Source organism: Arabidopsis lyrata (assembly GCF_000004255.2).
Source record: "Arabidopsis lyrata subsp. lyrata unplaced genomic scaffold ARALYscaffold_4, whole genome shotgun sequence".
Classification (NCBI taxonomy): Eukaryota; Viridiplantae; Streptophyta; class Magnoliopsida; order Brassicales; family Brassicaceae; genus Arabidopsis; species Arabidopsis lyrata.
This window is the reverse complement of record NW_003302552.1, coordinates 4,606,002-4,629,765: the sequence shown is the minus strand read 5'-3', so window position 1 is coordinate 4,629,765 and position 23,764 is coordinate 4,606,002. Positions and strand designations below refer to the sequence as shown.

Here is a 23,764-nt window from a genome sequence, read left to right as displayed (position 1 = left end):
GTCAGTCCGGACGTTTGGCGAAATGGGCGGTGGAGTTAAGCGAGTACGATATAGAATTCAAAAGCCGGATCTGTATGAAAGCTCAGGTTTTAGCAGATTTCTTAACCGAGCTACCATGCTACCAATACCTGGAACGATAGAGCAACGGGAGAACCAAACTTGGAAATTACATGTAGATGGGTCTTCAACAAAGCAAGGATCCGGAGTGGGAATCAAGTTGGAGTCTCCAACATCAGAAATTCTAGAACAATCGTTCCGATTGTTATTCAATGCCTCCAATAACGAGGCAGAATACAAAGCCCTGATTGCCGGACTTCGATTGGCACAAGGAGTTGGAGCTAAGGAAATATTGGCTTATTGCGATTCGCAATTAGTAGTTAACCAGTTTAATGGAGATTATGAAGCCAAAGACTCAAGAATGGAAGCGTACCTTGAAGTGGTGAAGGATCTATCTACAAATTTCTCGAAATTCGAATTAATCCGCATACCTCGGGGAGAGAATACAACTGCGGATGCACTTGCCGCATTGGCGTCAACATCAGATCCTGAGTTGAAAAGAGTTATTCCAGTGGAATGCATTTCGGAGCGAAGCATTCAAGACAACAAAGAAACCCTCGTCGTTACAAGGTCTCGAGCAGCGGCACGCGACCGTGGCGAACCAGAGATCGAACCGCCACCCAACAAACGGAGGAAGTCAAGGGGATCAAATACATCTAACAAGGAACCCGTTGTCTTAGCTGAAGATGTGATTCCAGAAACAATATTAGAAACCGAGCCGTTAATCGAGGAGGATGTTCTTGAACCAAACGAACATCCCGAGCCAGAGCCACGAGTATTTCACAAGGTTGACCAAATTCCGGCTAAAGACTGGGGGGCTGACTGGAGGGAGCCAATAAAGCACTACATTATGACAGGCGAGCTCCCAAAGAATAAGTGGCAAGCCAGAAAAATGAGAATCGTTAGCGCGAAATTTTGTCTTTCAAAAGACACATTGTATAGACGAGGTGTCAGTGACCCTTACCTATTATGCATTTTTGGGCCCGAAGTCGAAATCATTATGAGCGAAGTGCATGAAGGATTATGTGGGAGTCATTCATCAGGAAGGGCTATGGCTTTTAAAGTTAAGAGAATGGGATATTATTGGCCCACTATGATTACAGATTGTGTTAAGTTCGCCCAAAGATGTAAGCGCTGCCAACTCCATGCACCATTGATCCATCAACCGTCGGAATTATTCTCCTCCATTTCAGCCCCATACCCGTTTATGAGGTGGTCAATGGACATCATTGGACCGTTGCACAAATCAACTCGAGGTGTACAATACCTTTTAGTCCTCACGGACTACTTTTCGAAATGGATTGAAGCTGAGGCGTATGTTGGTATCAAGGATTCGGCGGTAAAGACCTTTATTTGGAAAAACATTATATGTCGACATGGAGTTCCGTACGAAATAGTTACTGATAATGGACCACAATTCATTTCACACGAGTTTGATGCCTTTTGTGCGGAGTGGGGAATCAAAGTTAGTTATTCTACTCCACGATATCCGCAAGGAAACGGTCAAGCTGAAGCCGCGAACAAGACGATATTGAGCAATCTCAAGAAACGCTTAAGTCATCTAAAGGGAGGATGGTATGAAGAACTCCAACCCGTCCTGTGGGCCTATCGTACAACCCCTAGGCGACCTACAGGGGAAACTCCATTCTCTTTGGTTTATGGCATGGAGGCGGTAGTACCAGCTGAACTTAATGTGCCCGGACTTCGCCGAACAGAAGCACCGTTAAACGAGGAAGAAAATTCAGCAATGCTTAATGATTCACTAGATACCATAAATGAAAGGCGTGATCAATCTTTGATTCGGATTCAGAATTACCAGCAGGCAGCAGCCCGATATTACAACTCTAAAGTCAAAAGTAGGCCGTTCTTCGTGGGAGATTATGTGTTAAGACGCGTTTTTGACAATAAAAAAGAAGAAGGCGCCGGTAAACTTGGTATTAATTGGGAAGGACCTTATATTGTTACCGAAGTGGTTCGAAACGGTGTTTATAGGCTGAAAGACTTAGAAGACATACCAGTCAAGCGACCTTGGAATGTGATCAACCTAAAGAAGTTCTATGTTTAAAGCTACATGCATTTTTTATGTACATGAACTACGGTGTGGCTTGATCCCGAAATGGGTACGTAGGCAGCTCGGAAACGAGTTCAGCTATTAATAAAAAATCTTGTTTTATTTCTGTATTAAAGGAAAAGGTTCGACCGTGCGAACAAGCGAAGCAAATAAAGTTCGGCTATGCGAACATACAAGAGATTGGAAAAGGAGCGTTTATTTAAGCAAATAAGGCAAAATATCCCTCATCGTACACATCGGATTATGGAGATCTTGTTGACGAACAGAACACTTCGACTCCTTGGCCAGCAAGGTCAAGGATTGACAACATGCAGTCTGGAATTCGAGCGAAGTCAGAGATTCCGAGTTCTATCCATTCTCCGGGGTGAGATTCAAGGATGTGGAGATCTCTTGATACCGTAGTAAGCCTGCGTTGCATCCGGTTAATTCTCTTCCGGAGTCTCCTCTTTTCCAATGTAAGCTTCCGATGCTGAAGCGTGAGTGCCTCTATGAATGCCATCGCTGTTCCTTGGTCTCTAATGGGGAGATCCCTGATCAAAGCACATGGAGCTCGGATCTGAGATCTGAAGAAGCCGCGAGGTGGAGGAGTTTGCCTGTTTGGCTCATTTGGAACGTCTTCGTTTATCATTCCGATCCTGGAGAAGTCGGGCATAGATTCTGAACATCGAAGGTTGAACTCCATGTCTGTTAAAATGAAAGAGAATGGTGAGGAGAAAAGAGAAGCTGAGACTGTAATTTATAGGAATGTCATATTCCTAAGTTAGCTGCGGATTCTATCCTAGGAATGGAGTGATTCGCGGAGAGATTTATGCCCTCGAACAGATCCTGCATTAAAAGACGCATCTCCTAGAATATTTGAAAAATAAGGAAAATTGCAAATGTTTCCATAAATAAAAAGGGGCCGAAGCCCGTTACGAGTTCAAAATAAGTGAAGAAGTTGGAGGACATTTATGGAAGAGGCTCAGGAACAGGCTCCTTCATCGCCGGTTTAGTCTTTGAAGTGGACGCCTTGTTCTTGGCATCCACTTCGGGATGATCCCGAACGCGTTTCCGACAGGTGCTGGCCTCCTCCTCGTCTTCTTCTTCGCTGTCAGATGGAACGGTATAGACCGGGGCATTCACGGGACCCGGGACTCCTTTAGCACGGAGATACATCCGAAGCATCTTCGGGATCTCAGCGACAGAATCAAAGTTCCGCCATTCCCATTGAAAGGGGTCACTTTCCAAAGCCCGTATTTTCCTCTCCACCCGAGCGATGCGAGCCTCGAGTGTTTGCCTTTAAAGGCCTAGCCGCTGCCTCTCTTCACACAAGCGACGGTGTTTGTCGGCAACCTAGCATAAAGATGAATGAATAAGAAGAAACAGAAAGTTTTTAATCAAAGACGACAGATATTAACCTTGTCAATAAAGTCGCAAGCCTCTTTTTTCTCCTTTGAAGGAAAGTGAAAGACGGCGTGAGGGAAGAGAACGCCGGCCGGTTCAAAGCCGTCGCCGGACAAGAAGAGTGGGCTACCGGGATCAACGGGGGCTACTTTTTCGTTTTCCATTCTCGTAATATTCTACAAGTAAGATTCTAAAAGCGTATTTAAATAAATCTTAGAGATAGGTAAGCCTTTATTTATAATGATTTAGGGTTTGTCTTGGAACCATAAATCCAATAATGGTAGTGTGCCCGAGTGGTTTAAACCATTTTTGGAAAATCGAGAAAAGGCAGTTTTTGCATTAAAGACGAGCCGTTTTCCCTACTTTTGAGAAATAAGAAGGGAAAAAGCAACCGTCGCATTAACTACAAAAGTTTCTAAGGCCCAAGCCCAATAAATTTATCGAGTTGACTAAACCCGAAGTGGGGAACTCGCTTTAAGCCGAGCTCAGTTCTCGCATTCTTAAGGGAAAGGTCTGATCAGCCTAAAAATCCCAAAAGCATAACCACAAGGCCACAAAAGGTTAAAAGCGGACTTTGCAAACCCGCATATAATTTTAACCAAACCCCCTTGGGTCATAACCTAGAAAGGTTTAAAAGCCTCCTCAGGCAAATATCTTGTTCAAAAGAAATGATAAAGCCTCCTTAGGCCAAAAATAAGTTCGAAATTAAGTTTAAACTAAATGGGACAATCCCCAGTTTAAAGTGGACACAGCCACTACGGATCGACCTCCACCTCGGACTCCGGCTCAGCTGTCAAAGTTTCACTCGCCTCCTTAATTGGCGCTTGATCAGATGAAGCTCCCGGACCACCCTCCGCGGTACAACCATCCTCCGGAGTGACCTCCGGCACCGCAGGAACTTCGGGTGGGACAACGTCTTCCGTCTCACTTGAGCCTAGAAAAAATAATTCCAGTCAATCAAAGGTACAAGGTAAGAAACGGTAATGAGTATCAAGAGCCAAAAGTTACCCGCCCAGTCTAGACCCGATTCACTTATAGGATGAGATTCTGTGAAGAATTCCTCAAAGTCCTGCGGGTTGAAAGTCGAAGCGGGAAGAGCTGCCAAACGACTCCGCTTTTCAGAAAGATTGGTCGACAGTTCGGCCCTCTCTTGCACCTCGGAGAAATCTGCATCATGGATTTGGTCCAACAGAATCAAATTGCTCTCGTGCTCCTTGACGTCTGATTCCAGATCTGACCTAGCCTTCTCGGTTTGAATGAAGCGGAAGGCCCCCTGGATCAACTCCATCCCGCGTCCCTTAACATCTTTTCTGGCTTTCGATGCTGACCTTGCCAACTCGGAATCACGCAACTTGGCTAACGCCTTGTACTTCGCGTTAAGCTCGATAAGTTGGTTGTTTAGGGTATCGGCGGTTGATTCAGATTCATGGAGTCTACCCTGACCACCAGAAAGTTCATCCTGGAGTTTGTAATTCCGGTCATACTGGTCTTGCAGCTCCCCCTTTATCTGCGGAGTCCAATATGACAAGACTGGTGTGTATGACTGAGTATAAGAAAGATAAATTGACTGCAAGCATCAATCCCTAATACACATGCCATTGTAGTATATTAGGTTATCAATCCAATCTCAGTGTGACTGCAAGCATTCAAGATATGAAACAGAAAGCAAATAAGTCAAGCCAATTGTGAAAGGGTTTTGTGTGTTTCTATTGATCCTAAGCAACCAATTTAACATGCAAATACCGAATTCGAAAGCGTAAAAAGAGAACTAAACAGCAAGTAAACAAGAGCAAGAAGTAAACTAAAGACCAGAAACTATCATGCATAAGCTTTGGAAAAGAAACTAGCAACCTAACAATGCAGAGAAACGATCTAGGCCTAACAGGTCGAGATGGTCACAAAAGTTAACAGAAACGAGATTTAAACAATCAATAGAGATAAAAGGTCCTGAGGAATGGGGTAATCGATTATGGCAGTCTCCTTAGTCTACCTAGGTGGTTAACAAACTCAATCAAGCTATCCCTAGACAATAGATTCGAATACAAATCAATCCACTCTCGTGACAGAGATTCTCAAGCTAAATCACTTTCATACTCAATTCTCATTGAAGAAATATAACCTAGCAGGCATTATGATTCAATCTAATAAAGTCAATAAGCATTCTAAACATCCAATCTCTTGGGCTAGAGTATGCAAATCTCTGGAATAGTTGGTTCAGACATTTCATCAAACACCTTTTGGGTGTGAAAATATCTGAGATCAACTTCCAATTGATCAGAGAGGAAGTAGCATTAAGATCTACTAAACCAGAAGGGAAATCAAGCAATTCTACACTTAACCACCTAAATATACTAAGGATTCCACACCTAATCTATCCCATCCTCAAGAACCCTAATCCACTACTCAAGAACACTGAAGAACATCATGCATAAAAACCCAGAAAACGTTTCAAACCCAGAAATCATTAAAAAGCAAGTATGTTATAGATAAGAGGGAGATCTACAACTTTGATGAAGAAACGAAATCCAAAAACTCAAAGGATCAACAGGAAAAACGATTACAAAAACTAGGGTTTATGAGAGAAAAGAAGAATATCTGCTGGGTAAAAGGAATATCCTCTGGACAATAGCATGTACCCCTATTTATAGGAAATACAAGGTTGCCCTAATTGGCTACAGGACAAAATAGAGAGTCGGTGGAGGCCAACTCGACGTGACGTCGAGCCAGCCACGTCGAGACCGTCTGATCTTCAAAGGTGGCGCCTTGACGTCCATCTCGACGTGTCATCGAGTCTGTCTGGTCGAGTCTGCTCCCAGTCTGCTTCTTGGCGTCCTACTCGACGTGTCGTAGAGCCTGCAGGTCGAGACTGCTCCCAGTCTGCATCTTGGCGTCCTACTCGACGTGTCGTAGAGCCTGCAGGTCGAGACTGCTCCTGGGTGATCTTGAACGACTTCATTCCTCTCCAATTCGATCCCAAGTCTAGCTCCAAGGTCGTGTTGGTTCCTCCTTGCTCCATCAAGTCCCAAATAAGCTCCAAAGTACCTAAAACTCATCCAATATGCAACATGCTATGCCATGCAATGCAAATCGTACTAAGTGATGAAAATCTTATGAAAAAGGACTATTAATGCAATGAAACAGAGAGGAAACTAAGCTAAATGCATAAGAAATGTGTGCTAAAAAGAGGTAAAATACAGAGATATCAACTCCCCCAAACTTAGCTCTTGCTTGCCCTCAAGCAAACAAATAGAACCAAGCTGGAGAAGAGGTTTGAAAGTGGAGACTCAGAACCAAAACATGCATATAGAGTAAGTGAACTCAATGTCCAGGTTGCTAATTCTAGAATGCAAGGTTGACTGATCCCTACTTAAAAACATTAGCCATCTCCTTCGCATCTCAACCTAACCTCTGCCTTAATCAAAACAAGCATTCAAATCTGCACATTCCCTTTAACATTTATTAAGTAGGAACCGTGAATCATACTATGCAATGGATATGAACACATTTGGCTAAAGGGTAAAGGTTTTAGAGACAAAGATGGTCCCTTAAAGATCTGGTTTAAATCACAACAAGGGATCTCTCAAGAATGATTGAGCTTTAGTAGAATGCTAAAGGTGAGTATCAAGTTATGCATACAAGGATAAGACCCCATCTACCCAGAATGTAACCAATATCAACCCATATGGAGGTCCTATTTCTAATCCCAGAACATGAACTTAACTCTACCCTTTTGCACTCCAAACATTTGCAGACTTTTACTCACATCATTCCTTTCTTTTCTTTGCTTTCTATCCTAGGAGAAGCTTTCTTACTGCTCTGTCTAGCGGATCGGGTTTCTTTAACAACTAGGGTTCCCTTTCATTCTTCTTATAAACACAAGGCTTTTGCCCAAACTCTTTAAGCTATTTACAGAACCCTTTTTCCTTTACTTTAGCACACCCAAATTATTTACTAGACTTCTCTTACTTTAGCTACTTCTCCTTAGGACTCTTTTCCCTTTTCTTTTCTTTCAATGATGAACACAACCTTTTCTTTCTTTTAAACACAACCCAAACCCAGAATTAAGCACCCACCTAGTCCTATCTGGTCCAGATAACGTGAACCAGAACTACATGAGATACTATCCTTGTCGTTACAGACCTAACACTTTCTACCAAGCTCAATCGGAATAAGGCCTCACATTCACACACAAATGATAAATGGCTTGAAAGAAGGTTAAGGCTAAGGGTGAGGAATAACTGCTCCAAAGATGAGAGTCAGCTACTTGGACTAGCAAGAGTGATCAAAAGGTAAAAGAAAGTCCAAGTATTTTAAGGTATCCATGAGTTCAAAGCACAATGCACAGCATGATAATTATAAGTCAAAATTCAAGTTCAAATAGATAGGGAATGGCATCAGATCAAAGCGAGATTCGAATAAAAACAAGAAAGTCAAGCGTTGAATTCAAAAGATGGTGCGGTCTTACTTCAAGTTCAGTCGATTATGCATTAGAGAACTAACAACCAGGGCACTGAGTTCTACTTAGTGAATAAGCATATTTACAAGGTTATAATCATCATAATCTCCAATGCAAATGCATGATGCAACAGCCCTAAGTGAAAGCATACTAAAACAATCCTAAAATGACAATGCAAGCTATATGAACACTCTGTTTTTGTGAAATCATTTTCAAAAAATTTCAAATTTTTATGGTTTTTCTATGCCTTAGATGCAATGATGCAAAATTTGAAATAAGAAAACAAAACACAATGTCAAATACTCCCTGAGCCCTCCCCCAAACTTAAATTACACAGTCCTCTGTGTAACAAGCATTTGGAAGAGAGTACTCAGGGCAAACCAACAGAGACAAAAAATGAAATGCGGTATATACAATGGTGAATTGGAGTTGTTACCTCATGGATGGGTGAAGAAGGAGGTGATTGACCTGGTACTGGTGGGCTTCATGGGCTAACTCGACGTTGGGTCGAGCTAGTACGTCGAGTAGGCTTCATTTTTCTGCTTGGAGTCATTCCAAGGGGCAAGCTCGACTTGTAGTCGAGTAGGGCACATCGAGACAAGGCAACTCATTCTGTTTTGCGCCTTGGCTTCCTTAAAACGCTTTATCCTGAGACACTTAAGCAAAAACATCAAAAATAACAAGGAAATAACTAATATTCACAAGGATAGACATGGAACTTCCTCCCAAGTGAGCTTGTTTAAAGTCTTTAGCTTGACTTTTCCATAGCAAAATATTAGTCATAAGAATCAAAAGGTTGAGAGGTCTCCTCTGTCCTGCAGGTGGATGAATCATCTGGCTTAGCAGGCTCTCTTGATAAATCTGAAGTTGAGTACTCAATAGCCCTTTTCTCACAGTAAGCTTCTTGTTGAGCAACTGGATAGTCTTCTTCTATAGACCATGCTGAAGTGAATTCACTCCCCTTTGCGCTGACCAGAGTAGACGCTTCATCATTTGGGATGTCCTTGATTTGGAGTGGTACTTGGTTGGCTATCCCATGGAGCTTCTTGATTTGATCCTTCAGCTCTCTCACAGTGCCTGTTAGCTCCCTTATGGCTTTATCCTGCCATTTGGACCTCTCCTTGAGTTCTAACCAGCCATCTGGAGTAGAATTGCTAGACTCTAGCAGCTTATCACGATGTTCGGTCGAGCTAGAGTTCTCCAGACTAGTTGAAGGCTTGCTCAAATGTATACTCGAGTCAGTTGGTTGAGCATGTGTTGAGCTTGCTTCATAAGCCATCTTAACCTCTGTTTCTGGCTCAGTCAAGCCTTTAAAGACCTCTGACCCTGCTACTTCCTTGTGTGAGTCTAGTGACTTACCACATCTCAAGGTTTCAGTGAGAAGATATCCTGCTTCACCATTCTTAGTCAAAGAAGTTTTTTGGTGATCTTCCTCAGCAACCTCCTCTAGCTGTTCATCAGCTAGGCAATCCATTACCTTAACTACAAAGGTCTGTCCTTCAATCGTTGGCTTCCTCGTGGCATCATTGATGTCAAACTTCATTGTGAAATCATTTCCCAGATTAAGATCAATCTTCCCATTCTTAACATCAATGACAGCTCCAGCAGTGGCTAAGAAGGGCCTTCCTAAGATTAAAGGATCTTTTGGTTCATCCATTTCTAGCACTATGAAGTCTGTAGGGATTTCAGCATTTCCAATCTTAATAGGCAAATCTTCTAATAACCCATGAGGAAATCTGACAGACTCATCAGCCAGGATCAAGGAGATGTTGCAAGGTTTATACTTGCTGAAACCCAGTCTCTTGGCCACGGAGAGAGGCATGAGACTTTTAAAAGCACCTAGATCGCAGAGGCAGTTACTAAAGGCTAAAGTGCCTAGAGAGCAAGGTAGAGTAAACGAACCAGGATCTCCTAATTTCTTGGGAATAACCTTCGTTTGGATGATTTCACTACACTCATGACTCTCCATCCCTTGCACTTCCTTAATTCTCTCCATTACCATGTCTTTGAAGTATTTGTGAGAATCCGGAATCAGCATGAAAGCATCAATGAGAGGCATCCTTAATTCAATCTCCTTGATGTGTTCAGCAAACATGGCTCTGTACTTCTCAATGATATCCCTCTTGAATCTTCCTGGGAATGGTATTTTGGGCTTGTAGGGTGGTGGGATAAAAGCTTTCTTCTTACTCTTATCAACAGTTGGTTTTTCGATTTGGGGACTCTTAGCTTGATCCCTAGGTACAGTCTCTTGGTTTAGCTTAGTGGTGTCTTCTACTTGAGTTTCATGCTGAATGAAATCCTCCCCCTCTTGAATCTCACTGTCCTCAGTGACAGGAGCTATGCTAGGTCGAGTTTGCAGCTCTCGACCACTGCGAAGGTGAATAGCATTAACATGACCTTTCTGATTCTGAATAGCTTTCCCTGGCAGTTGCCCTGGATTCGTAGGCGCAGAAGTAGAAGCAATTTTGCTCTCCACGTACTTCAACCTGGAGTTTAGAGCCTCAAACTTGATATTGAGATCATTGAAGGAGCAGTCTACTTTGTTGTGAATCTCAGCCATTTTCTTATCAAGAGCTATAGCACCAGCTGCTTGACCTTGTAGAAGCTGCTGAAGCATTTGTTTCATCTCTTGATCTTGTGCAGGTGGAGCTGGCTGGGGTTGCTGTGCAAAACCGGGTGGTGGATTATATTGTTGATAACCGCCACTAAACTGCTGCTTTGGGACAAAGCCTTGATTGTACGGTATGAATGGCTTGGACTGGTTCTGTTGTTGCTGAGGGTAAACCTGATCTTGAGGGTTTGCAACATTCGTGCTCCGGTAAGATAGATTAGGATGAGCAGGCATGTAGGGGTTGTAGCCCTTGTTGTAGCCACCTTGGTTCTGAACATAGCTGACTTCTGCAGCCTGAGTATTCTCCCCCTCTTGGATTTGATAGTGCTCTTCTTCAGTGATATAGTGGACTGGCTTCTGTTGAGTAAGCAGTAATTTATCCAGCTTTTCGTTGAGAGCATGAATCATCTCCTTAGTATGCTTTGCATCCGGATCTCCAATACCTCTGTTGGAGCGATCAAAATCTTCATTATAATTACCGTCGGACTGAGCTAAGTTCTCAACCAAATCCCAACCTTCTTCAACATCCTTATTCAAGAAATTCCCATTTGAAGCAGTGTCCAGGACCATTCTGAACTTGGGCAGAGCTCCTCTGTAGAGTGTACTGAGCAAAGAAGCTTTCTTGAAACCGTGATGTGGACATTGTGTAGTGTAGCCTTTGAATCTCTCCCAGGCCTCACAAAAGGATTCAGACTGTTTCTGGGTGAAACTGGAGATTTCATTCCTTAGCCTTGCAGTTCTTGAATTTGAGAAGAACTTTGTCAAGAAGGCCGTCTTACAATCGTCCCAAGATGTTATGGAGTCAGGAGGTAGTGTCTTCTCCCATTGGTGTGCTTTGTCTCCCAGCGAGAAGGGAAACAGACGCAGCTTGAAACCGTCTTCACTAACACCATTTATCTTGGTGAGGCTGCAGAGCCTGTCAAAGTTATCCAAGTGGTCTAAGGGATCCTCCATAGGCAACCCATGAAACTTGTTTCCTTGTATCATTGAGATCAATCCACTCTTGATCTCGAAATTGTTGTTCTGGACAGGAGGTGGAACTATGCCCTGTCTCTGTTGATGGCTTCTTGGTGCATCCCCAGCACCAATGTTCCTTGGTATCCCAACTCCTTGATTGTCTTGTTCTTGTGGTTCCATGGCTACTGGATTGTGCAGTTCACAACCGTCTCTGGCTCTACGTTCTTTCAACTCACGAGCTAACTGGTTGATGTTGTCTTTGTAGCTGATGAGGTTGCTGGAGCCTTTAGAACGAGTTTGCATACAAAGTGGTTAGTCTCGATGTGCAGGCTCGACGTGAGGTCGAGATGGTACCTAACAATGCAGGGTGGTCAGACTCGATGTGGCAATCTCGACGTGAGGTCGAGATGGTACCTGGAGCACAAAAACAAGCAGATGAAATGAAGAGTTAGTAACCAAGGTAAAGAAAGAACTTGATCTTAAACGTTTCTGAAATCTTAAATGGAACAATGCAACACAAGACCGGCAACGGCGCCAAATTGATAGTTAGATTTTGCTTTATCTAACAGGTATCAATCCCTAATACACATGCCATTGTAGTATATTAGGTTATCAATCCAATCTCAGTGTGACTGCAAGCATTCAAGATATGAAACAGAAAGCAAATAAGTCAAGCCAATTGTGAAAGGGTTTTGTGTGTTTCTATTGATCCTAAGCAACCAATTTAACATGCAAATACCGAATTCGAAAGCGTAAAAAGAGAACTAAACAGCGAGTAAACAAGAGCAAGAAGTAAACTAAAGACCAGAAACTATCATGCATAAGCTTTGGAAAAGAAACTAGCAACCTAACAATGCAGAGAAACGATCTAGGCCTAACAGGTCGAGATGGTCACAAAAGCTAACAGAAACGAGATTTAAACAATCAATAGAGATAAAAGGTCCTGAGGAATGGGGTAATCGATTATGGCAGTCTCCTTAGTCTAGCTAGGTGGTTAACAAACTCAATCAAGCTATCCCTAGACAATAGATTCGAATACAAATCAATCCACTCTCGTGACAGAGATTCTCAAGCTAAATCACTTTCATACCCAATTCTCATTGAAGAAATATAACCTAGCAGGCATTATGATTCAATCTAATAAAGTCAATAAGCATTCTAAACATCCAATCTCTTGGGCTAGAGTATGCAAATCTCTGGAATAGTTGGTTCAGACATTTCATCAAACACCTTTTGGGTGTGGAAATGTCTGAGATCAACTTCCAATTGATCAGAGAGGAAGTAGCATTAAGATCTACTAAACCAGAAGGGAAATCAAGCAATTCTACACTTAACCACCTAAATATACTAAGGATTCCACACCTAATCTATCCCATCCTCAAGAACCCTAATCCACTACTCAAGAACACTGAAGAACATCATGCATAAAAACCCAGAAAACGTTTCAAACCCAGAAATCATTAAAAAGCAAGTATGTTATAGATAAGAGGCAGATCTACAACTTTGATGAAGAAACGAAATCCAAAAACTCAAAGGATCAACAGGAAAAACGATTACAAAAACTAGGGTTTATGAGAGAACAAAGGAATATCTGCTGGGTAAAGAGAATATCCTCTGGACAATAGCATGTACCCCTATTTATAGGAAATACTAGGTTGCCCTAATTGGCTACAGGACAAAATAGAGAGTCGGTGGAGGCCAACTCGACGTGACGTCGAGCCAGCCACGTCGAGACCGTCTGATCTTCAAAGGTGGCGCCTTGACGTCCATCTCGACGTGTCATCGAGTCTGTCTGGTCGAGTCTGCTCCCAGTCTGCTTCTTGGCGTCCTACTCGACGTGTCGTAGAGCCTGCAGGTCGAGACTGCTCCCAGTCTGCATCTTGGCGTCCTACTCGACGTGTCGTAGAGCCTGCAGGTCGAGACTGCTCCTGGGTGATCTTGAACGACTTCATTCCTCTCCAATTCGATCCCAAGTCTAGCTCCAAGGTCGTGTTGGTTCCTCCTTGCTCCATCAAGTCCCAAATAAGCTCCAAAGTACCTAAAACTCATCCAATATGCAACATGCTATGCCATGCAATGCAAATCGTACTAAGTGATGAAAATCTTATGAAAAAGGACTATTAATGCAATGAAACAGAGAGTAAACTAAGATAAATGCATAAGAAATGTGTGCTAAAAAGAGGTAAAATACAGAGATATCAGTCCTCCAGATCGTGCTTGGAGCCGGCAGAAGAACTGAGTTCAGCCTCAAGAGCTGAGAATTTCTTCTTCCACATGTCAATCTCCTTCTCCCGTCCAATGACCAACCCTTCGTAATGTTCAATCATGTCGTTAAGTTCGCTGTGAGCCTAGCATTATATATAAACCCGGGATGGCGAGTCAGTTTGCAGAATAGCAATACATAAAAAAAAAAAAAAAAAAAACAAAAAACGGAACTAACCCGAGATGAATGATGAGCGTGAAGCAAATAGCGTTCGCAAATCGCAGGGCGCCACTTGTCGAAGTCTGGCAAGATATAACCCGATCGGGTCTTGAAGCATCGGAAGACGTTGCCTTCTTTCTCCATAGCTGCGAAGAAGGAAGAGTTGTAAAAATTGGAATCTTAATAGAGACAAAAACGTTTAAGTATGTGTAAGTCACCAAACCTGAAAGCGATTTGACTTGAGGGACAAGAGCAGGCTTTAACCTCGAGGAAGCATCTCGAGATTCAGAATCTCCCTTTTTAGGGGATGCACTCCGAGCAGTCTTTTCGCTGTCGGGCTGGGAAGAAGAAGACATGTCAACAAGTCGGGGAGGACCCATTGGTTCAGTGGGAGGGGATGATCGAGGTGAACGGTCAGTTCGGGCCCTTGATTTCTCCCTTCGCGGAGACGAGTCACTACGGGACGACTTGTCCCTCTTCCTACGAACCAAATTCTTAAGTGGTTCATTGCTGAAATCGTCTCGGGGAGGACGAGGAGAATCACGACGAGGAGACCGCTCTCTCCGAGGAGAACGTTCGTCATGACGTTCACGACGAGGTGTTAGCCTATAAGCAGCAACGGATCTGGCGCCCTCGGAGCTATTATCATCAACCAGCAGGGTCCTGCTGTAATCTTTTTTGTCAATGGCGGCCGCAAGGAACGCCTTGTTTTCATCACAAGCCTCTGCTATCGGCTTAGAGAGTTTCTTACGCTGGGCAGTAAGGGCCCGAACTGACATTCCCTGAGTTGAGGGAGGAGGCGGAAGACGATGAAGTAGATTGGGAGGACTCATCCTGAGTTTTCGGTTGGCCTCGACAAACCGATCGAGGGTGAAAGAATTCCAAAGGGTTTCCCCTTCGAGGATTGTTTTGAAGAACTTGACAAATTCTTCAGTCGGGAGAGTTGAAGCGATGAGAGCTGTGAAGTGAAACAACGAATTTGGTCAGTAAAAAAAAATAAAATGAACAGGAAAGGAATATACGACCTAGTCTCTACCAGGCTTCGTAGACCACTTCGATGGGAGTACATCGGAAAGATTCCCAATCGAAGCAGGAGTTTTCTTAATCAGGAACCAAGGATGGTGCCAGTTTTCATCCTTGTTCGGGAGGTGCGAGATGACGTTTCTATTTGCATTTGGGTATGCCGAGAAGTATCCCGTTTTCTTTGACGAACTTCTCACACTTAGAAGTTCATTCAGCTCGGGGACTCCAATGATGTAGCCAGCCTCTGCCGCAACGGTTATAATCCCGAGGATGGTTCGGAGGAGATTGGGGGTTAGTTGAGGTAAAGCAATCTCAAGAGCCGCCAGGAATCGAATTAGGGCTTCGGGAATGGGGAAGGTCAATCCGCAGCCGTTGAAGTAAATTTCGTAAACGCAAAAAATACACATCACGGTGGTTCTCCGGGGATTCCGTAGGATCGGCTATTTGTGCCTCCGCTATGATTCCAGGAGGAATTTGACAAAGCCCCTTTAATCGCTCAAGGGATTGAAGAGTACAGGTGGATTTGTAATGAGGACCGGCGATATCGTTAGGACGAGTGCATTCGTCATTACTAGAACGCCTCTCATCGTAAGACGGAGATTCAGGTCTCTCAGAATCGGAAGTCATCGGAGGAAAATGAAAAATTCAAGGTTCGGCGAAGAAAGTTTCGGCGAAGAAAAGTAGAGAGAAGTTTTGATTAAAGCACAAAAGTAAAAGAAGAAAATGATGGTGAAAAGAAGTTACCTTACACAAACTAAATGATGAAACCGCCTCGGAAGTTGTGTGGGAAGTGGGAAGGTTTTTCCCGTTTTAATAGTAAATAATTAATATACGGTCATAATGATGACAGATGTCACTCGGATAAAAATGGCTAGTGCCGAAATTAAAGGAGTGATGAGATTTTCGGCGGGAAATCAGAAAGATTCTCGAGCGCAATCTTTGGTCATTCAAGCATTTAAAGTCCTCCGAATTGGAATGGCACTTCGAAGAACTTGGGGGGCTAATTGTTGGTGTCGGATCCCGCACCAGAAGTCCGAGACCAACCAAAGATTGCCACGTAGACAGGATAACGACCCATAAAGGATAAAGCCCACTAGACCCACAAGTCAAAAGAACAGTCGGAGTGGTTGTCAACGTGAAGAGAGTCCGAAGTGACTACACCTCGACACGAGTCCGGAGACGAAGTCATGGTTAAGTCGGTCCTAAGGACATTTGGGCCAAAAGGCGAGGCCCATAAAGATCGGAGTCAACTCAAATTCAAACGTTGAGCATTAAAGTCAAAGATCAAAACGGACACATTTAAGAGGGAATAATTGTACATAATTATTCATTTTAATGTCGTTTCTCTATGTATAAATATAAAGGTCAATGACCATGTAAAAGGGGGATCTTCCTCTAGAGAAAGAAATACTATAGCAATTTTCGTAGCAATTCATAAGTTTTTACATATTCGTTTTTGTCCCTCAAGAGTAATCTTTCCTACTTAATAAAAATACTTGAGTGTGTGAATCCGACATCCACATCAAGGGTTTATACTCGAATATTTTAGACGAAGGAGAAGTTAGATTGGAGGCAGACATCAAGGATGGGGGAATGACTTTGTTAACAGCCATATCTCCTTATGCTAATTGGCTCCAAGGAAATGCTGATATCAAATGAAGCATCTACTGGTGATGGAATAGAGCTCAAATGTGAAGTTCTAGAAGTACGAGCAAAGAATTTTTTAAGGTATACTCTGCAGACTGCAATCAAAGCTGCTGTCAATCATTTCAAGCTTTTAGTACATAATTTTGATTTATCTTTCTTACTTTAACTATTGGTATATCTTGAGGGGTACATACTTTATCGTGGATCAGTTTTGGTTAATTTTATATTTCTAGACCGCCTGCTGAGATACTGTATCGTCTAGGTTTCTTCCATTTTTCACTTCTACACTCATGTTACTGAGCTTATTACATTTTCTGACTCCTTATGAGAGTGATCGTGTTGCCATATCAGTGGTCAGGTTGATACTCAGCTGCAAATTACTGGATCAATGTTGCAGCCAACTATATCAGGAAATATTAAATTAAGCCAAGGAGAAGCTTATCTGCCTCATGATAAGGTGGCGGAGCTGCCCCTTTAAATAGACTGGCAGCCAATCAATATAGGATTCCAGGTGCCTGCTATTAATCAAGCAGTTTCTTCACGTTATTTTGCTCGATTTTTTGGCACAGAACGGGCTTCTTCAGGGATGAAATTCTCCAAGTCTACTGGTAACTTATGTATTTACTAGCAAAATTTCTATGATTTTTTTCTATTATAGTATTTGGACTTTGTAAGTAAAACTTTGTAATGATCTCTGCTCGTTTTGCCCGCAACAGGTAAATCTAATTCTGTTGAAAAGGAGATTGAGGAAGTGAAAATAAAACCAAATATGGATATCCGTCTGAGTGATATGAAACTTGTTTTAGGACCAGAGCTGAGGATAGTGTATCCTTTAATTCTTAATTTTGCTGTTAGTGGTGAGCTTGAACTTGATGGCATGGCTCATCCAAAATTTATCAAACCAAAGGGTTTCCTGACATTCGAGAATGGAGATGTCAATCTTGTGGCTACTCAGGTTTTGTCTAAATCTCTATTTTGATTTTCTGTGGTGACTCATTCATTCAATAATTTCTTGCAAAGCCAGGCTGTCCAAGAGTAATCATCATCTATTTTGTTTTCTAACACAGGTACGCCTGAAGAGGGAGTATCTCAACGTTGCAAAGTTTGAGCCTGAACATGGACTAGACCCTCTGCTAGATTTAGCCTTAGTTGGTTCAGAATGGCAATTTAGGGTCCAAAGTCGTGCCAGCAATTGGCAGGAAAAACTTGTGGTGACTTCAACTCGTTCTGTGGAACAGGATGCTCTCTCACCTTCCGAGGTAATTTTAAAGTCAAAACGCTAACTGAAATTTGGAAATGTTGCGTTTCTCTTCTTGATGAAATTTTCTGTTTATAATCTCACTCTCCCAGGCTGCAAAGGTGTTTGAGAGCCAATTAGCAGAATCAATACTAGAAGGAGATGGACAACTTGCTTTCAAAAAACTTGCAACCGCAACACTTGAAACCATAATGCCAAGGATAGAAGGAAAAGGAGAGTTTGGTCAGGCGAGATGGAGGTTGGTGTATGCCCCACAGATCCCAAGTTTACTCTCTGTTGATCCAACTGTGGATCCTCTCAAGTCTTTGGCAAGCAACATATCATTTGGAACGGAAGTTGAAGTGCAGCTCGGAAAACGTCTTCAGGTCAGCCATAAACATTTAAATCTTCTTTCTTCTCCATATGGCCACATTTCTTTTCAAAACCTTATTAGAAGAATAAGCACCACCCGGTTCTTGCTGTCTTTTATCTACAGGCCTCTGTGGTAAGACAGATGAAAGATTCTGAGATGGCGATGCAATGGACACTTATCTATCAGCTCACAAGCCGCTTGCGTGTCCTCCTGCAATCTGCACCTTCCAAACGTTTGCTTTTTGAATACTCTGCTACATCACAAGACTAAAAAGCCTTTTTGTCTTCCTCTGTCGGATTCATATGGATCAGCCGTTCGTTGCTAAGGAAGTGGAAATTGCAGGGTTTGGTGACTACCAACAAGAAAAATTATTTGATTATTTGGTCAGGGTGTTTCTTTGTTCACTTCTTTGGTCCTTTTCAGTGGTTAAAAATGTAAAAATTACATTGTAAATGCCATTTGTTAGGGAATATAAAATGGTTTGCCACTTCATTGACAGATTGGTGCCACAAGAAAGTTATGAAATTTATTATATCCAACAATAGACATGGCGGCTCTGGATACTTAAGGAAAAAACTAAAATATCTTACAGACGCTTTCCCAAGTAGGGCACCAAACGAACAAAGCTACATCCAAAGACAATTACACTGAACAGTCGAAAACTTATGACTACTAAGAACCTAAACAACACCAAATGCAACGACGACTTATTGGTTATAATTTGCAGCCTCTGCAAGCTTGGCAGAAAATCTAAGCTTCTTGATATTCAATTTCCGTTCCTCAACACATAACGCTTTCCATTCATCGCTCAACTCTCTTCTTTTTCCAGTTCCAAGGTTCATCAGCTTCTCAAGCTGCAACTTCTTTTGATAATCACTTAAACCTTGTGACATCACAGCCTCAAATGCATCCTGCACAGCAAGTAATTCATCATCATCGTCATGACTCTCCTTTCCAGCAGTAGTCCCGTTCTTCTTTGTTTTCGCTCTCCCATTCTCATATAAGGGTTCAGTATTAGCCACCACTTCCTCGTGCTCCTTCAACATCTCCTCCTCACTCTTGCTCTGCGGTGCTATTTGAGAAGTCCCGTTGTTGTCTGTTATTTTCGCTGCACCATTCTCATTTAAGGTTTCCTCGTGCTCCTTCAACATCTCCTCCCCACTCTCGTTCTGAGCAGTCCCGTTTTCCGCTGCCCCATTTTCGGGTTCCTCGTGTTCTTTATCCATACCATCATGATTACCAAATTCAGCTTCATTTTGTCCCCAAATCATTGAAGAAAATCCAAAGGCTTCAGAATCACTAGACCTAGTAAACTTGGGATCATTCCCTTCATTGATTTTCTCCCAGTGAACAAGAAATCTCCTTTTCAATTTCCTGATCTTACTCAAAACCTGCTCCTTGGAGAATTTCGCAACGATTGAACTTCCGAGGAAATGATAAAACGCATCCCAATCAATTTTGGATTGGAATCCTGTCTTAGCTCTGTAATCAACTAATCCCTGAGCAATTTGAAATGTGGTTTGAGAAAATCAAAGTATAATGGAGAAGATGAAGAAAGTGTTAAGAATTACCTTTAAGATAGAGAGCTCATCTTCCTCGTTCCAGATCCGGACGATCAACGGCGGACCCAATATCTTCTTCTTCCTCATCTTCTTCTTCTTCTTCTCTTTCATAGTCTCTTCGTCTGCTTCTGCTGCGTCGGAAGCAGCACGCTTTGAGGGAGGATTCCGTGGAGATTTTCGACGGGAGAGGGTATCGTCGGAGTCACCAGCACCACCAGAGGAAGAGAAATCGAGCTGCTTCGGAGACACCATGGTAATTGTTGCTTAAGACTGCTGATTCTAGGGGCATGCAGAGAAACCCTAAATCAGGAAATCGTATCCACCAAATTGACCAGTGAATGATTTCCCAATTTTCACGAACCCCAATCTTATAACAGAGACTCCCGAGAGAAAAAAAAAAAAAGCAAAATAATTATAGTTTCCAAATTTCTGAATCGAACCAGTAAAAAAAAATATCATGACTGAATTTTTTGATAAGTCAATAAGTACATGCATTAAAAAACACTTGTCTTCACTTTGCTTAAGTTTATGTTACCATGGCATTGAAGCAAACTGTTCCGAATGGAGACACTGCCATGCGGTTCTAACATTTATGAAAATATTTACATATATTTCGTTATTATTAAAAGAGAAAATCCCAGAAAAAACCTCCAAATTGAAACATTTTCCCAAGTAAAACCTCCAACCTTTTTTGTTCCCATATAAAACTTCTAAATTGAAAAATTTTCCCAATTAAAACATTCAACTTTTTCCGTTCCCAATTAAAGCCTCCAACTAATCAATTTTCTCTAAAGAAACTTTCAAGTCGTCAAACTTGAGCATGATCAATGGTTGACCTATGATCGCTGGTAATTTCGTTCGGAATAGTTAATAGTCGTTGACGACATCTATTTTTTGTTTATTTAGTTTTCAAAATTTTATATGAACCCTAAAAATTGTACTGTACTTTATCCGCAGTTGAACCGTACGTCTTTATTAAAGTTGTAAATGTTAAGACCATGAATGGGAGACACGTATAAGTGTGGTACGGGAAGAACCGCAGTGTATTGTTACCATTCAAGACAATTTTTGTCTTTTGATTTTTGAGAAAATAATAAAAAAAAATAAAGAAAAAGGAAGTGCGGTACACTTTTGGTCTTGAATTTACTGAACCGCAAGGTGCGGTCATACATCGTCATGGTGACGGCGGTTTCAGTGGTGCGGGACAAGCGGTTTTAGAAGTGCGGTGCGGTTTAACTGCGGTGCGGTTCAAAGAAACGCATTATGCGGAACAAGTGTGGTTACTCGTAACAAGCGGTGCGGGATAATATATGAATGGTGAAAAAACTAATATGTGGTGCGGTTCAAATGTTTGAATAGTAAAAATATAAAAAGCGGTGCAATATATATATTTTAGATAAATATTATAAATAAAAATAAATTAATGATATTATAAATTAAAATTATTAGTTTAGTGATTAATTAATGATCAAATGTATGTATAATTTATGAAAGATAAATACAAAATATCTGATGTTTATAATTTTTGTGAGTGTTCAATATTTAAGAATCATATAAAGTTAAAATTAAAACTGATTTAAAGAAAATATTAAAAATTTAAGAAAAGATAACTAATTTTTAGAATAAAAATATTAAAACTGGTATTTTATTTTTTATTTTGTTTTAATTCAAAAATATATGAATATTTTTTGGACAAATAAGTTTGACCCAATAACACATTTTTGAAAAGAAAATTTTTTTTTTGAAACTATAATTTTTTAAAATAATTAATCAAAGTTTAATAACTATGATATCCGCACCGCATATCGTTTTTTCACCATTCATACATTGTCCCGCACCGCTTTTCTCGCAGTAACTGCACTTGTTCCGCTAGATGTGTTTCTTTCAACCGCACCGCAGTAAAACCATACCGCACTTTATAACCGCTTGTCCCGCATCGGTTAAACCGCCGTCACCATTCGGAGCCTAAGTACGATTCTACATCGAAATATGAAAATTTAAATAAGACTCTGAGACTCTAAATAGTGAGAGCGTATCAGGCGGTGCAGGACAAGCAGTTCAAGTAGTACGGTACGGTTTAGATGCGGTTTTTATATGAAAAACACATAGGATCCAAATGGTAACAGCGTATTTGATTATGCGGAAAAAGTAGTTTTATAGTGCGGTACGGTTCAACTACGGTACATGCGGAAGAAATGTATTTACGGGACAAGTGCAGTTTTAATAGAAAAAGCGGTACAAAATAATGTCTGATTAGTGAAAAAAAACTATTTGCGGTACACTATAAAATGTGTAAATGGTAAAAAAGAAAAAAAACAATACAGATTACATATTATAATAAATAAATTGAAATAAAAATTATTATATTAATAATTAGTATAATCGTATATTATTATTTGTTTGGTGTTAATAAAGAAATATTTTCATACATTTATGAACAAATTTATCAAAAGTAAGAGTTTGATTTTTAACATACATATTGTTAAATCATAAAAAAATTATAATATTTTAAAAAAGTATTATTTATTACTTTGATTTTCTAATAACATATTTACAATATTGTCTCTTGTTTTGCGTCATATATTCTCCATCTGCTAACTCTGCTGCATACGTCATGCTCAAAATACCTGTTGTGTTTATATTTGTTTCTGTCATTTCTGCGAAATGTGCATATGAGAAATTTGAAATTCTATTGAAATTATGTAATCCCACTGTAGCCATTACCACTCCTTTTTGAATGTGAACATTATATATAACATAACGTAAAGATACATGGCATTGGTTGAACAGTTCATGTTTATTCCTTGGAAGAGGACCATAATAGAATTGAGACATATGATATCTCACAATTTGGTTTCGTGCTTGTCTTTGTTCTACAAATTTCGTAAATACAATTTTACTTATGATGTCAAATTTAATAACTATTTTTATTAAAAAAAAAACTAGAAGCAAAAGTAAATTTACGCACACTGTTGTTTCTATAGGAAGAGTTGAAATTTCCAATTCCAAATTAAGGAATAATACTAATTTAACTAATACATGCAAATTCCATGATTTATATTTTTCTTAACGATCACTATGATAATTAACGATAATTAACGATAATTAACGATAATTATCTAGTTACAAATTAATTAAATACATAACCTATTACTAGAAACTAAAAATAGAGAAAAACATATGTAATGGATGAGATGAACATATGAGATTCTACAGCGGTAAAATATAACTATAATATATTAGCTATAAGTATATATTAATTAAACTATTAATACATGCTTAATTTAATTATTACTATATAAACAAGAAAACAATAATAGTGGTAATGTTTAAGAAATGGTTAGTTCTCTTCATACCATGATGTGATAAAAATATCAGAAAAATTATCTTAAATGTAGAAATAGTTAGAAAGGACTAAGGAGATAGTTTAGGAAACTTTTTCCGTAGCTTTTGCTTATGTACTTTCGTAGGACAGCTATATATAGAAAAAATTACTATATTAAATACAATAAAAATTAATTAGAAAAGAAACTAGTATTATCCACGGCGTGTTTGTACTGGATCTCAGGGTAAAGTATTGACAGCGTATAGAAACACGGTCCAATGTATTTATCGATATTTAAATCCGCAATATTTTTTTGTTTTTGGAAAGCGTAAATTATTAGTACTTTTGCTGATTGGCTGACCACATGCGTTTTTCAATATTTTTTTTCAAATTCCGCAATATATATGTTGCCAATCAAGACCATAAGCTTTGAATAGTGACAGTGGTTTGGAGGTGCGGGACAAGCGGTTTTAGAGGTACGGTACGGTTTTACTGCGGTATGGTTCAAAGAAACACATTATGTATAACAAGAGCGGTTACTACATAACAAGTGGTGCGGAACAATATATGAATGGTAAAAAAAACAACATGCGGTGCGGTTCAAATGTTTGAGTGGTAAAAATGTAAAAAACCGGTGTGG

At 40.7% G+C, this 23,764-nt stretch overlaps 3 protein-coding genes and 1 pseudogene across 3 annotated transcripts; 1 reads left to right on the top strand and 3 right to left on the bottom strand.

Annotated features, from left to right (window-relative positions):
• Nucleotides 1–2,369: 2,369 nt before the first annotated feature.
• LOC110229075 lies at nt 2,370–2,835 on the bottom strand. Its single transcript, XM_021027908.1, has one exon. It carries the CDS (start codon nt 2,808–2,810, stop codon nt 2,370–2,372), a length of 441 nt encoding a protein of 146 aa, XP_020883567.1. The 5' UTR covers nt 2,811–2,835.
• A 1,431-nt stretch (nt 2,836–4,266) lies between these two features.
• Nucleotides 4,267–15,607, bottom strand: LOC110228966 (annotated as a pseudogene).
• Nucleotides 15,608–16,508: 901 nt separating this feature from the next.
• LOC9314939 lies at nt 16,509–18,729 on the top strand. Its single transcript, XM_021028684.1, has 6 exons — nt 16,509–16,708; nt 16,979–17,235; nt 17,344–17,582; nt 17,695–17,886; nt 17,978–18,250; nt 18,361–18,729. The coding sequence occupies exons 2-6, from the start codon at nt 17,214–17,216 to the stop codon at nt 18,505–18,507; spliced, it is 873 nt and encodes a 290-aa protein (XP_020884343.1). The 5' UTR covers nt 16,509–16,708; nt 16,979–17,213; the 3' UTR covers nt 18,508–18,729.
• A 25-nt stretch (nt 18,730–18,754) lies between these two features.
• LOC9314938 (GLABROUS1 enhancer-binding protein-like 1) lies at nt 18,755–20,190 on the bottom strand. Its single transcript, XM_021028683.1, has 2 exons — nt 19,809–20,190; nt 18,755–19,736 (listed from the first exon to the last, which is right to left on the bottom strand). The coding sequence occupies exons 1-2, from the start codon at nt 20,049–20,051 to the stop codon at nt 18,945–18,947; spliced, it is 1,035 nt and encodes a 344-aa protein (XP_020884342.1). The 5' UTR covers nt 20,052–20,190; the 3' UTR covers nt 18,755–18,944.
• Between the last annotated feature and the right edge of the window lie 3,574 nt (nt 20,191–23,764).

What these genes read in the sequence shown, in the direction of transcription:
- LOC110229075 (XM_021027908.1), bottom strand. Translation starts at nt 2,810, where the DNA reads ATGGAGTTCAACCTTCGATGTTCAGAATCTATGCCCGACTTCTCCAGG.
- LOC9314938 (XM_021028683.1), bottom strand. Translation starts at nt 20,051, where the DNA reads ATGGTGTCTCCGAAGCAGCTCGATTTCTCTTCCTCTGGTGGTGCTGGT. An exon ending in ATGAGCTCTCTATCTTAAAG is followed by an intron (nt 19,737 to 19,808) that starts GTAATTCTTAAC and finishes CAAATTGCTCAG; the next exon opens with GGATTAGTTGATTACAGAGC.
- LOC9314939 (XM_021028684.1), top strand. Translation starts at nt 17,214, where the DNA reads ATGAAATTCTCCAAGTCTACTG. An exon ending in TCAATCTTGTGGCTACTCAG is followed by an intron (nt 17,583 to 17,694) that starts GTTTTGTCTAAA and finishes TTTCTAACACAG; the next exon opens with GTACGCCTGAAGAGGGAGTA. An exon ending in ATGCTCTCTCACCTTCCGAG is followed by an intron (nt 17,887 to 17,977) that starts GTAATTTTAAAG and finishes TCACTCTCCCAG; the next exon opens with GCTGCAAAGGTGTTTGAGAG.